At 34.4% G+C, this 16238-nt stretch overlaps 1 protein-coding gene across 3 annotated transcripts in view; it reads right to left on the bottom strand.

Moving 5' to 3' along the window:
- Positions 1 to 16238, bottom strand: part of alpha-Cat (catenin alpha) — a 610048-nt gene that overhangs the window by 101807 nt on the left and 492003 nt on the right. For all 3 annotated transcript variants that reach the window (XM_090391790.1, XM_090391792.1, XM_090391791.1), the window contains exon 17: positions 7429 to 7534. In XM_090391790.1, the coding sequence (XP_090247916.1) occupies positions 7429 to 7534 (106 nt within the window). The remainder of the gene's footprint in view (positions 1 to 7428; positions 7535 to 16238) is intronic.

Below are 16238 nucleotides of genomic sequence, written 5' to 3'. Positions count from 1 at the left end.
TAATAATGCAAAACTTAATCATGTAGTGCTGTCATAGTAATCTGAACACCCCTTGAGGCTTCATGTCAAGAAATTACTCTGAATAATATCAAATTTATATGATTGTAGCATTGTCAACATCAGTTCTCTTGGTTCCTCTCATATGCCTTTGAAGAAGAAGTTTAAATACACATCATTCTTATATTCTCATGATTTTTTTTTTTAACTATTTGTCTTAAAATGAAATTCTCATCCAGACAACCCCTACTTGAATCTAACTTGTTCTTCTCCAAGTTTCTTTTCAACAATTTTTCTTAGCCTCCTCTCAAATATGATTGCAGAAATATTCTCTGGAATGCTCAGTTGGAATATGTCTTTGTAATTCTCACATTCAGTTTCATTTCCCTTTTTATAGATGAGAAAGCTTTATGAAAGCTAGACTCCAATCATCAGGTATTTGATCCTCTGAACAAGATCCTGAATTATACTTCCATATTTGAGCATTTCTGGTTGAATATTGTCTATTCCAGCTACCTTTCCTCTTTTCAGGTTGTTAATCATTTTTTTTTCTGCCACAGGTATCGTACTTCCGATTGAATTTCTTGAATACTTGTTTACCAGTATTCTTTCACTTCTTGTTTCCTTTAACAATCTTTTAAAGTTATTACTAGAGCCTCAGTAGCTCAGTCAGTATAGACGAAGCCCTTTGGTCGGAAAGACCTGGGTTTGATTCCTGTCAATGATGTGAGGAACGAACCTTTACCTGGTGTCTTTCAACTAAAGGCGAGTTAGCTGGTCTCACATGGAGGTAGAGGGTTTGTTCACCCAGAAACTCTGCTTTTTTTGTCCCTCAGAACAAGCAAACAAGTCCATGAACACACACACACACGGATCTACAGTCATAAATTACATACTTAATCACTCACTAGGAGGGGTCAACCAGTCCTAAGGGATGGTGGAAGAACAGGGGAAAACCCCATATGAATAAATTAAAGTAATTACTCCTGATATCCTAGAATATTTTCAGTTTCATGTCAACTTCATCATCTGATTGTTTTTTCAATACATTTTCTTCCATTTCCATGGGTTTTTATAAAAAAAAACTTCAGAACATTTTGCTACATTCCATATATTTATCAAAATTCTTGCTGAACACAGAATATAGAAGAGACTTTTGATATGTTAACTACATTTTTATGCACCACTTCGGTTTTCCTACTCCTATGGATTCTCTCAGAGTAAGAAAAGTACATACTGATTTACTTCCTAAGAGATTTTTTTTCTCAGAGTAAGAAAAGTACATACTGATTTACTTCCTAAGAGTTTTTTTTTTCCCCTCCCCAATACTGCATCTTTAACTCTGAGTCAACTACAAATTCTGATTCTTCTATCCTTCAAACAACTTATCATACCTCCCTGGCTGAATCCAACTCAGAAGCTGCCAACAATTCTCCATTTAATTCTTGTTTTTAATCTCTTTCATTTTTTTATTGAATAATATTTGCGTGTTTGAATCTACAGTTCACTTTCTCAAGTTTGCTTGACTGTTTATTTTTAAAACTTTTGTACATTTTTTTTTTTCAATTCATTTTTATCCTGCTCAAAATTAAATAGTGAATAGATTATTTGAAATTTCTATATACTCTTGTGCCCTGAACTAGCATGAAGATACATATACCTATATTAACAATTATACCTCCATAGAGGTATAATTAATTCAGGAAGATATTTATAATTAACCTCAGGAAGATAGTCAGTGAGACTTTTATTATCATCTTGTCTTTTCTTGTGAATTTGTGCACATTTATGTTGGAACATGGTGCTAGTAATAACTAATCCATGCCCAGAATAGAAAGTCAGCTGGTACTTACAATTAGCTTTGCACTTTCCTCCTAATTTTTCCAATACATTTCCTGGTATTCATTTTCTAGGATCAGCTTTTCTTATTATTATTATACAAATGTCTTCACAGTCAGAAGACTCATCATGGAACATCCATTATTCATACACTAACAAACTTTTTTTAATGCTTTTAGTTATAGTTGGTGGGGGGGGGGGAACTGATGCTGGTGGACTTTTCTGCATGTAACAGAAGCAGTGATAAGCTCAGATGAACACAACCTGTGAATATATTGGAAGAAAATGCATTGAGCAGAGCTGTACTAAGGAGTACAGCAATTCAGTAACAGGCAAACTCTTAATAAGCCTGATTACTTTTTGAGGAGCAGCATTTAGAATTGCAGTATTCCATTCTTGAACACATTTTGGATTGGAATGAGTGCATGCATGCAGTTAAATAGTATAGAAGTTTAGGGTTTTAGAAAGATGGAGATCAGCAGTTAGAAAATTTGATATCAACATATAAACTGTTCACATAGCCTCAGGAAGAAGTAGGAGGAATGCAAAGTTCTCTCGTCTGAAAAACTATAATACGGTAGGTTAGGTAAGTAGTGAAGAATAACTGATGGAGCCATGTTAGGAATAAAGATGGGAAGGAAGTTGTCAGTAGCTAACTTTTTAATTTAAAAATGTCCTTACACTGATTTTTCTCTTACTTCTATGGCATTTGAAAGTTTATTTTTCACTTGGTTAGAGTATAATAAAATTAGTTTAATCCTTTTTCCAAGTGTGAGCAAACAAAGTTTGCGCCTGAAAACATCTCCTTGCGGACCCACTGAAGAGACCTCAATAAAGGTCGAAACTAGTCTGGGTAGTGGCCCTTCCCTTAATGCATAACATTAGACATATCCACAAGGAGATGTGTTTTGCATTATAGGAGATACTGAGATAGGAGTGTTGGTATCTTGCTCCACCTTTGCAATGAGTTCCCCTCGTGTTGTACCACCTTACCCCAGTCCTGAAGATACTTTCAGGCGCAAACTTTGTTTGCTCACACTTGGAAAAAGGATTAAACTAATTTTATTATACACTAATCAAGTGAAAAATAAACTTTCAACATCTTTCTCTAAATCCAGAGTAATTTATTAAAAAAGGGTGGCACACCATTTGGCAACTCCTATAGGTAGAGATGACCTGCTAATGCTTCTGCCTGGTATTCTCCACTTGGGCCTGGCTCTCACTGAAGAGACCTCAATAAAGGTTGAAACTAGTCTGGGTAGTGGCCCTTCCCTTAATGCATAACATTAGACATATCTGCAAGGAGATGTGTTTTGCATTATAGGAGATACTGAGATAGGAGTGTTGGTAGCTTGCTCCACCTTTACAACGAGTTACCCTGGTGTTGTACCACCTTACTCCAGTCCTGAAGCTACTTTCAGGTGCAAACTTTGTTTGCTCACACTTAGAAAAAGGATTAAACTAATTTTATTATACTTCTATGGCAATTACAGAAGTTATTAATTCCTTATTCACATATAGTTTACCTTAAGTTCAAATAGTGATCTCTTATGAATACACTGCACTTTGTCCATGAATTCAGAATTAGAGGTTGTTTTTGCTTGGCCATCTAATTGCAAGGGTTCTTCTACCACAAATCCTCATCCCCATCCTTCTAACCTCTCTAAGAGCTTTAAACCATCAAGATATAGTGCTCTGGATGGAGCTTCATCCTCTTGAGCTTTTCATAACACTTCATATATTCAAGTTGGATTTTTCTCCAGCTTTATATAAAACTTAATGTTAATATGCTGTTGCGTTTCTAATTGTATAATATACAATGTCTAAAGCATGTTTATCTCAAGCAAAAAACAAAATAGTTATAATTAGAGACTGCCACGGTCAGACTTCATTACATATCTAGAGCAGGCTCTGAGAGAATAACCATACTTGATATTTTTATTTCATCTCATTATTTTCTTGCTACTGCTATTGTCATCCCTAGTAGGATACTACACAGCATAAGAAAGTAGTACCCTATTACTAACCTTAATTCCTTCAAACATTTGGGAATCTTAATCATTTCCACACCGGATGGTTGCTATTTCCATACCACTCTTTCAAGCACCCTTTGGTTTTAGTATCCTCAGTCCTCCTTCCTGTGCATTTCTGGGTCAAAGTTGCACTGCACTCTTACAAATGTGAGGGTGCCACATGGATCAACTGATAATGTTGCTTACAAATGATACTGGATGATGCAGATTTTTACCAATGTTAAAAACTAACAGGCTACTGACACAGCACCCAGCAGTAACTTCTTAGGAATGCATCTGATTAGTAATGATGATCAAATTAGCATATTTAATGGTTCCAGTAAATGATTTTTTTAATGCTAATCCTATATATAAGAGGTTATTCACAATAATATTGCTAAATATTAGTATTGTGGCAAGACAGAATGGTTAAGGACAAAGAAGAAATTTGTTACAATGAATCTTACAGGTTCCCAAATAGATAAGCTCATTCCATGTAATAGTTCATTGGTGTCATTATGGTTTTTTAGGGTAGGATCCATACTGACACGTCTGTCTATGAAGTTCTCAGTACGGATCCTACCCTAAAAAACCATAATGACACCAATGAACTATTACGTGGAATGACTAACTGGCCTATAGAAGTAATAAGAAAGCTAAAATCAATGCACCCGCTAACTCCAAGATTGTATGGCATTCCTAAAATTCATAAAGAAGGTATACCATTACGTCCAATAGTTGATGGAATCTATTCTCCCACTTACCAACTGTCCAAGTACCTTGCTAAGATTTTCCAACAACACATTCACGTCTCGGATACTTATATTAAAAACTCACAACATTTTATAGATAAATTAAAACACATCCCTATCTATGAAGATGATATACTAGCAAGCTTGGACATTACATATCTGTTTACAAACATTCCAGTGGTTGAAGTCATCAACACCTTAGACAACTTGTTCCCAAGAAACATCACTACTTTGTTCAATCACTGTTTAACTTCTATTTTATTTGGCAAAAAACTGTCTACAAACAACTCACCGTATTAGCCATGGGTAGCCCCCTCTCTCCTCCTTGTGCTGACTTATTCATGGAAGATCTAGAGGATAAAATCTTATCCCAGATCATTCCAAAACAGATATGTTGATGATATCTTTCTCATTTGGGATCATACGAAAGAAGAACTAATGGATTACCTCAACCAAATCAATAGTTTCCACCATACCATCAAATTCACATTAGAAATTGAAAAAGATGGAAAACTGCCATTCCTAGACATCCTAATAAAGAAACAAACCAATCCAATAATAGTATCAACCTATCTGTGTATAAAAAACCTACAAATACTGGACGTTACCTCCATTTCAACTCGTCTCATCATATATCTCAGAAACTTAGCATTATCCATATGCTCAGGAAAAGAGCTAATACAGTACACAACAGACCAAGATGACCTAAAAATGGAATTAACTACGATATCCAGAGAGCTATCTTTAAATGGTTATCCAAAGAGACTCTACAACAAGATTCTCTTGACTGATATACCACATAGACAACGTGATGACGTCCAATACATCAGTACTATTACTATTCCGTTTGTCAGCAGCATTTCCAAAAAATTGGCTAACCTTCTAAAACCACATAATGTCAAAGTAGCTTTCAAGCCAGTCAACACTATTCGGAAATTTTTAAGATCACCGAAAGACCCTCATCCTTTCTACAAGTACTCTGGAGTATATAATATACCTTGCTCATGTGGTATTAGTTACGTAGGTCAGACCTCTAGAAGCTTCGAAACGAGAAAGAAAGAACACATAGGGTATGTTAGGAACAACAGACAAGACATTTCAGGCCTTTCTTGCCACTTTGCCTCTACCAACCATTACATTGAGTGGGATAAGAGCCTTATGCCCTATATAGAAGATAACTACCATTCAAGAACCTTCAAGGAAGCAGCTGCAGTCGCCCGCAAAACTGAAAACCTAACCAAGAATCAAGGTCTCACCTTACCAGAAATTTGGAAAGGTTTAATTAGATCATTAAACATCAAAGAAATGAACTTTCATGACAATTACATCATGAGTCATAACAAATAAATCACGTTCCTGAGACACGCTCGCACAATACTAATTTTTTGTATGAATTAGAACCATCAGTTATAACCTAGTCTGTTACCTTCATATAGCTTACTAATTTTGTATTCCCTGAAGATGCTGATAGAAAAAATTGGCGAAATATGTAGGACGATAAATTAAAAGCAACTCGACTAACATTATAAAAAAAGTGTAATAGTTTATATACATAATAGTCAAGAAAAAAATACCACACAATACATGCATACGTGTTTAAACTGTTAGAGACTGAATTTATATATATGTAATATAAAAATATGCATAAAATATTTCAAGTAATGAAATTCATGAGCATGACAAACATATACAGTTGACCCTTGAACAACACAGGTTTGAACTGCAGAAGTCCGCTTATATGCAAATTCTTTTTAATAAATACATTGGCAATTTTTTGAAGATTTACAACAATATGAAAAAACTCAAAAACGAACTGTGTAGCCTAGAATTATCGAAAAAATTAAAGAAAAAGTTAGGTGTGTCATGAATGCATAAAATATATACAAATCTATTATAAAAAAAAAGTTAAAATTCATCAAAACTTATGCACACACATTTACAGGCTGTAAGCGGTGCCATTTGCAGTTGAGAAAAATGTAAACAAATGTAAAGATGCAATATTAAATCATAACTGCATTAAAGTGTTATTAATTAGTTAAATTTAATTAAATAATTAGCATAAAAAATAAAAATTTTATAATGATTCATTCATTAGTATATAGGCTGGGCATTATATTAGTATGTAGCAGCAATTGTATCAATCACTAGGCTACCATAAAGCAATCATACTGCTGCTTCTTCGTTATCATCGTTATACCTATAAATAAATATGAATTTCTTTTTCACGTTATCTTTTCATTTTTGATGTCTAGTGGTGTTAGTAATATGTATAACATCTGCAGTGTTGTGTATCACATAAGACAATATTGATGTAGGCTCTGATAGATAGATTCATCTTGTAAACAGACGATGTAAACTTACGGTATTGATAAATACAGTACAGTAAATGTATTTTCAATTCCTTATGATTTTCTTAACATTTTCTAGCTTACTTTACTGTAATATTATATACTATAAGAATACAGTATATAATACATATAGCATACAAAATATGTGTTAATCGACTATTTATGTTATTGAGAAGGCTTCTGGTCAACAGTAGACTATTAGTAGTTAAGTTTTTGTGGAGTCAAAAGTTATATGAGGATTTTCGACCCCCACCATACACATTGTTCAAGGGTCAATTGTATGGGTATTCATGTGAATAGTTCCTATAAAATACCATTCGTTATTATCAGCCATTTACTCAAATTTGTATGAGTTCCTGATTTTAAATTACAAATCTTATCTCACATTATCTTATGATAAAACTGCAAGGCTGAATATATACGTTAGTTTCAGTGACCAACAATACACAGCAAAATAGTAACCGCATTAAAAATAGTTACCTGATCTGCAATTTGACGTGCTAACTTATCTAATTTTGTTCCATATTCTGAAATCTTTTTGGCAGCATTAATGACATCCATTGTTGTCTTTAATGGTCCTTTTCCTCTGTTTAGATAAATATGACTTTAATTACAAACATCTTGAAAATATAAAAATTTTCTTAAATTAACATCCTTTAACAAATAATTAGGAAAAAACATGTACAACCATCTTAAGCTTTCTATAAAGCAAAAATAATAAACTTGCATAATTATATGATAAAAAAAAGTGAGATATTCATTAGAATTATGACAAGGCAACTAAAGCTTATGAGGCTGCTAACTGCATGTGTCTATTTACCTATGAGATCAGCTAGCTACCCTTCAAATCAAAAGTCTGTATGAATGATTCTTTATTGCATATGTGGGATTTGAAGAGAGGTGCTTCCAAAAAAGGTATAAATGAGCACTTCACTTCTATAACTGTGTTATAGATGTGAAGTGCTCATTTAGTGAAACCGATTAATTCACCTTCAATTTAGAAGCTTTTACCAACATTTTTCAAAAAATGTTTGTAAAAGGGAAAGATCACACCATCCTTGCAACTGTACAGTGGAAGTTCCATACAAGGCAAGTGTGAAAATAGACATGGTATAAAGGAAGTGGTATGTAACATGTTCATACAGTGCATTAAAAAAACTCCAGGTGCCACCTTCACCTTCTAGTGATTCGAAGAATACACCTTTTGTGCCATAATTTCCTCGTTGCATATGGCAGGCCACATATTGCGACAGATTCTTGGATTGTAACCTAACCTGATTAGAGGGGGAAATGTGTTTAGGATATATTAGAAAACAATAACTGAGGAGAATGCTATATTTGGTTGGTATATTTATTATGATTACGGACACCTCCATGGAGTCAGTAGACTCATCACGGGAGATCCAAACTATCAAAATAATATCATACCTCTTCTTGAATTCATTTACAGACAAAGAACTCACAACTGAGTCAGGAATGCACTCCACTCAATCACCATTCTCCAAGCTTATTATTATAGCATATGATGATATATCGGCCGTGAGGCCCCTTTTACAAGGAAGTATGGCACCATCTCAATCCCCCCAAATTTTAACCAGACTCGGGACTGGCATAACTGATGAATCAGGCCTATGGGTGGGGCTTGAGTATTCCTGACTGTAATCCGCGTGTGTTCATGGGGCTGGTTTGCCTGCTAGTGGGAGGAAAACCGCAGATAAACTGGGGAGAAAAACCCTGTTGCCTATGCCTAAGAACTGGCTAATTTGGCTATGTCTGAGAAAGATCTTTAAGCTCCTCATGTCAGTGACAAGAATCAAACCTAGGACGCTCCTTTCCCAGGCATATAGTTGTGAAGCGCATAGCCACTTGGCTAACTGCGTGGCCATGCTTTCAACCGAACAGCTAAGCATAGGTGTTGATGGTCATTCATGACTTATTTTTAATGGTATTAACAACAAACAAACTATTTTATAAAAGGATATTTTATTAACTGCTTACATTTCACTGAATTTCAAATCAGCATGTATAAGAGACGGTGAGTTAGTGATTCAAATTGTAACAGACAAAAGATCTATTTTGGTGCCCTCTAATGTAAAAAAAAAAATTATAGCTATGTGGGAGTTGCTCTCAGATAACAGTCTCCCAATTTTTTTGCAAATTAATGCAACCATATTTCTTCAGGTTAGAATTCTTCATAGTCATGGCTGATTCAAAAAATCATCTTTCAGATCTATAACGACTTCTAAATAGCACATTGGTTTTCTTCCATCTAATCCCGTGTGAAGGGGTGTCCAAAGCATTGTAATAATTAGATATTTTTATATAGAGGATATTATCATAATATTAATCCTGTATATACAGAGATGATCTCTGTTCAACAATTATTTTTTTTTTTATTTCTGAGTGTACCTATATATTTATTTATTGCACAAGGGTTCACTCCGATTGGTGCAACCACTTTTTTACTATTGCTTTCAGAATCCAAATAATCACTGACTCAAGACCAAAATAAACACATTTATTATAACAAAAACAATATATATATATATATATATATATATATACAGGGTGTTCGGGATAAATTTGACAGTTTCGTAAGGAAAAAGAAAATCTTCTTTGTATCTATTAAATTTAATGAATTGACAAAAAAACATTACAGGCAGAGTTAATTACAATACTATCAACAAGATTTACTCAAAATAACCACCATTAGCATCGATCACAGCTTCAATTCTGCTTCGGAACCTCGAACAAGCTGATGCTACAGTCTCCCTGGGAAGGGCCGCAAAAACTGTTTTAATTTTATCCATTAACTGGGCTTTTGTATTACTGGAAGTGCGATTGGTGTCTTTTTCAACTGCGCCCCATACAAAATAATCCATGGGGTTAAGGTCTGGGGAGTTTGGAGGCCAAACATTTGGACTGGTGAAGTCGTAGAAATTTTCAGACAACCATTTTTGACTTTTCCCAGAGGTGTGGCAAGGGGCCGAATCCTGCTGCCATACATACGGCCTACCATTGGCTACCCTTGTTATCCAGGGCTTGACTACAGTTAGCAACTCCACGAACAAAGCCAGAATTCCAATGCCAGGGTTCTTCAACACCTGTTCCTGCAGATTTGCGAGGAATTCTGCTGTACGAACGCAATCAGATCGTCTGCTAGGGATCTTTCTTCTTGCTACATCCTCGTAGTCACCATTTCAAGTCTCTAGTTCATGCCTGATTGTTTTTACTGTATTCAGGGAGCATTGGGCAGCAATCGTAATATCCTTATTTTGATGGCGGGCACGAATCATCATGATACAAGTTATTCTCTTCCATGATTCAGGTGGGTTCCAGCTATCCATCCTTTCTGACATCTTGTATATGAATGAAGAAGGGTCCAAACTTTTAAATGAAGAGAAGTGTGTGTTAATACATGTAGCTTACGGAAAAATATAATTAATTATAAATATGTCAAATTTATCCCGAACACCCTGTATATATATATATATATATACACTTCAAACAATATTACATAACTACAAATTTAATTGGATCCAAGGCCTTTTAAAAATAAACTTACACTTAAGACTAGATTAACACTTTGTTTGCACAATGACAAAATGTTCATAGCCAGTTTCTTTCTCTGTTAAGGCCCTTTTCTGAAGATATATGACTTTATTCTTCATTTTTATAGGATCCTTTCTCATCACTCATGTAGCAAACATTTAATCTTCCCGACTCAATTCTGTCTTCTTTTCAGTAGAAATAATAATTAGATCTGGCGTCCTTAATACAGATGAAACTTCCTAAGCAGAGTTTTCTCGAACATTCCTTTAGAACAATAAATAGCAACTACTTCTTTTATTCACTAATGCTTATTGACAGTCTTAACTTTTCCACTTTAAAAAATTCACAGTTCTACGATTCTCCTTTTGGAATCTACTATTAATTTTATTCCGACTGTCACATAAAAAAACTCAATTTCCTCCGAATCTAAATGCCTGCCGGCTTGAGTCTAATTTCTTTCTGAACGCTCTTTTGTTTGTTTCTCATTACCACGATACCGAACACTTTCTGTCAGCTGTCAATCACACATCAAATTTCTCAGTGAGCATGCGTACTCTATGAAAGTGGCAAGCGAGAAACTAAATACAATGTCCTGACACATAGATTACATTAGCGACAAGAGAATGTCTTCATAAAACAAAACTTAATATTTTAAACTACAATAGAATCGTTTAAAGTAACACAACTATTCAAATCTGGTAAGTATACATAAATTTTTAACTGCTTTACATATCACTTTGACAAAATAATTTCAATAACAGGCACATCGCAAGTGCCGACAATGCGTGTTATGAAACTAAAACTAATAAACATTTTAACATAAACAATTTGTATTGTTTATGTTAAAATGTATTAAATATAATGGCTGACAGGGTGTCCTCTGTTAGCGACAGGAGAATGTCTTCATAAAACACAAAACTTAATATTTTAAACTACAATAAATTTGTTTAAAGTAACACAACTATTCAAATCTGGTAAGTACATAAATTTTTAACTGCTTTACATATCATTTTTGACAAAACAATTTCAATAACCGGCACATCGCAAGTGCCAACAATGCGTGTTATGAAACTAAAACTAATAAACATTCTAACATAAACAATACCAAAAAATATTCAGAATTTTAAATTATGATTATTTTTACAGCGTGGTCTGACAGTCCTGACTTGCCATAATAATGTTAGTGAATGTGTGATTTTCTTTCTTGACTACTTGTATTAGAAACTAAAGAAAGAAGAATTAATGAATTATCTCTACCAAATCAATAGTTTCCACCATACCATCAAATTCACATTAGAAATTGAAAAAGATGAAAAACTTCCATTCCTAGACATCCTAATAAAGAAACAAACCAATAACAGTATCAACCTATCTGTATATAAAAACTTACGAATACTTGACGTTACCTCCATTTAGACTCGTCACATCATATATCCCAGAAACTTAGCATTATCCATATGCTTAAGAAAAGAGCTATACAGTACACCACAGACCAAGATGACTTACAAGAAGAATTAACTACAATATCCAGAGAGCAATCCTTAAATGGTTATCCAAAAAGACTCTGCAACAAGATTCTCTTTTCAGATATACCACAAAGACAACGTGATGACACCCAATACATCAGTACTATAACTATTCCATTTGTCAGCAGCATTTCCAAAAATTTGGCTATCCTTCTAAAACCACACAATATTAGAGTAGCATTCAAGCAGTCAATACTATTCAAAAATTTTTAAGATCTCCGAAAGACCCTCATCCATTCTACAATTACTCTGGAGTATATAATATACCTTGTTCCTGTGGTGTTAGTTACATTGGTGAGACCTCTAGAAGCTTCTAAACGAGACAGAAGGAGCACATAGGCTATGTAAGACACAACAGACAAGATAATTTGGACCTTTCTTCCCACTTCACCACTACCAAGCATCTGAATGAGTGGAATAAGAGTCATATGCCTTATATAGAAGAGAACTACCATTCCAGAACCTTCAAGGAAGCTGCTATAGTTGCCCATTCAACAGGAAACCTAAATAAGAATCAAGGTCTAATCCTACCGGGAATTTGGAAAACTTTAATCAGATCACTAAACATCAAAGAAATGAACTTTCGCACCAATTACATCATATCTCGTAACAAATAAATCATGTTCCCGAGACGCGCGTATTGTCTCACACAGTACTAATTTTGTATGAATTAGAACTGTCAGTTAAAACCTAGTCTGTTACCTTCATATCGCTTACCAATTTTATCCCTGAAGATGCCGATAGCAAAAAAATCAGTGAAACTAGTAGGATTATAAATAAATATCTACTCATTTGGTAGTGAATGTATTTTTTATCTTCTCCCAGGCAGATATTAACAGATCTTCCTGTCTGTCCATAGAAGGCCAAGTCACAAGGAACTTCATGCTTTCCAGGGTGTGTTATTGAGTGAAGTTCACATTTATGCAAGCAGATCAGAGTTGCTAATTTAACATGAGGTTTGAATGTGGTGCGAAGGCCATGAAGACCTAAATAAAGGTCAACACCGGTCTGGGTAGTGGCTTCCCTTAATGCATAGCATTATGGGAGATACTGAGACAAGGAGTGATGAGAGCTTGGTCCACCTTTACTACGAGTTGCCTCAGTCCTGAAGATACTTCAGGTGCAAACTATGTTTGCTTACACTTGGATAAAGGATTAAACTAAACTTATTATAGTCAAACCAAGTGGAAAATAAACTTTCAATATATTCTCCACTGTTATTAGATTTTAGGTAAGAGATTAGATTTTTAGGTAAGCAGTTATTAGATTTTCTACTGTGAAGTGGATTTTGGGGTGTTGGCTGTTAAGGTAGGTGAGAAACGCATCCAAAATGTCTTGTCCATGGGGCCAAATGGCAAACACATCATCAACATAGCATGACCACACTAGGGAATTTGTAAGTAGCTGTGGTAAGTACTTTGTTTTCAAAGTGTTCCATGTAAAAGTTTGCCAAAGGGGGTGAATCCATAGTAGTACCGTTAATATGTTTGTAGATTTTTCCTCCACATGTAAAGTAACCTGCATATATAGCAAATTTGAATAATTCAAAGATATGAGGAGGAAATTTAGACTTGATCAAATCAAGAGTGTCTATAAGTGGTACATTGGTAAATAAAGAGGTAACATCAAAACTAACCATTATGTCTGAATTTTTAAGGATATGATTTTTTAACTACTGATTTGAAATGGACTGAATTTTTTTACAAAAGTAGAGGAGTTGCCAGTAAAGGGGGGGCAAGAGACTTGGCTAACTGTTGGGCAAGTTTAAAGTGGGCCTATCTATGCCATCGACTATGAGATGTAGGGGGATATCAGATTTGTGAATTATTGCTAATTCATAAATGTGGGTGGTTTCACATGAACCGGTTTTATTTTTTTGATGATCTCTTTTGGCCAGGAAATTACTTTCTTCAATAATTTGTGGACTTTTTTTTCCCTTTGAGACATAGTGGAGTCTTGATCTAATTTGGTATGTAGAACTGTGTCAACATACTTCGTTCCGACAAGTTAATAAAACATCCTTTTATAAAATAGTTTGTTTGGTGTTGTTAATACAGTTAAAAATAGTCAGGAGAAATGCTTTCATTAATGACAAATGAACTATTAATAATTTACATTTGTGATATTATGTGCATGTGTGTCTTAAAAGTTGCCGGGATGGAGCAAATAACATGGGATTCTATAAACTCTAGACACGAATATTGGCATTTATGATAGGCCTATCCTATCCTAATTTATGCTCACGCATAGACCCAAACTTCACCATGCAGGTTTTCAAAACCAAAATCCTAAGGAATAGGTTGGTTAATCCTTATTCCCAAGTCCATCTGGGTGAAAAAACTTTCCACCTCCCATGAGACTGGCTAATTCACTTTTAGTCGAAAGAGACCAGATAAAGGTTCCTCACTTCATGGACAGGAATCGAATTCCGGTCTTTCTGACCAAAGGGCTTTGCATCTATAGCGACTGAGCTACGGAGCCTTTATGATAACCACACAAAAAAATAAAATAAAATACTTACGAGATTATATAAGTTGTCTGTAAAATGTAATTAACCAACCAATAATAAACAGTGGCTGTATACATTGGTACTTCAGTACCATTGAACTTAATAATGTTCAACAGGTGATTCTTCTTGCACAATTCACGTGTATTTATTTCTGTTTTATTTATATTTTACTTTGTTTTCTAAGAATTTCATTTTATTGACTGATGATCAGTATACGCTTTTTACACAGTAATATATACATAAATAATTTTTGTTTGTTAAGTAAGTTTTTTTTCCTTTTTCAATAGCTCTTCTGTCTTACCGTTAATAGATATCTTGCATATATGCTTGCATTTTGTTGGAGATCATCAGGATTCATTTTTATTCAGGAACAAACCATTTTTGCTTAATATCTCTGTGCTACCTGAAGACTGCAATAAAAATGTTTATACAGTGTGAAGAAAAAAAAAAAAAAAGAAAAAATAAAACCCCAACATACACTATACTGCAAAAGCATCCTCAAATTCCTGATATATACTCTCAAGGGGTGTACAGGATGTGATAGTACTACATGAAAAATTTACATCATTACTAACTTCCTATCTACAATTTTCCTCCAAATCAGTCTGTTACGTGTCAAGACTCCAACATTATCAGATCTTATATTTCAATCGTCTAAGGCACATTGTACCGTATCAATACACCTATATCTTGGTCTTCCTCTGGGTTGTTTTCCTGCCAACCTGGCAGAGAACACTTGTTTTGCTAATTTTTCCTTGCCCATTCTGTTAAAGTGACCATACAACCTGAGATCAGCTATGTTAATGCATTCCTGGATATTGAACAATATCAAGTTCTTTCCTAATATCTTCGTTTTTTAATATTGTATTGCCATTGATGCCATCTCTTCACGCCTCTAATCTTTCTCAGGACTCTCATACCTGCGGTCTCCAGTCTTTGGTCAAGGGTTTTACTTCTGACCCAGCTCTCAGATCCATAAGTTAAAACTGGTTTGAACACCGTCTTGTATACAGCTAATTTAGTGTTCCGACTAATTTCTCTCTTATTCCATATGAATTTATTCAATTGACTTCCTACCGTACCAGCATTGTTGATTCTGTTGTCTATTTCCATATTTAATTTGCCATCTTCACTAAAAATCGCGCCTAAGTAGCCAAAATGTTTTACTTTTTATTGCTGACCTTCATACCATATCTATTACAACAGTTATTCAATTTAGTCAGGGAAACTTGTAGTGGAAGTATAACATCGTCAGCATAAAGCAAAAAACTGACATTAACATCTCCAATTTTGATATCATGTTTAATACCACTTTCCTTCATAATGTGATCCATATAGATGCAGAAGCAAGATGTTTTTTTATTGTATCACTAAATATAGTACCAGAGACATTTATAATATACATCCTATATTTAGCAACAATTGGTGCAATTAGAGACAAGAGGAAGAACCTCTCATAATGAAAAGCACAAGCACATCCACATACACAAAGGGTATGCTACATACACATAAGAAAAATGGTTCTACTGTAGTGCCAAACACAGTATCTAACTATCGTATATTCTGACATATAAGTCGACTTTTCAGCATTGAAAAAAAGTACTAAATTTTTTAGGTCGACTTATATGCCGGGTCAAAAATTGATTGCTTTCCAAGAAAAAACTAGTATGCATCATACTCTGTTAAATTTATTAGCAATATAC

The sequence above is a fragment of the Typopeltis vanoorti genome, chromosome 4 (assembly GCF_054136105.1).
Source record: "Typopeltis vanoorti isolate ZY-2024b chromosome 4, IOZ_Tvanoo_1.0, whole genome shotgun sequence".
NCBI classification, from domain to species: domain Eukaryota; kingdom Metazoa; phylum Arthropoda; class Arachnida; order Uropygi; family Thelyphonidae; genus Typopeltis; species Typopeltis vanoorti.
Note: the sequence above shows the minus strand (reverse complement) of the source record. Positions and strands in the feature narration are given on the sequence as shown.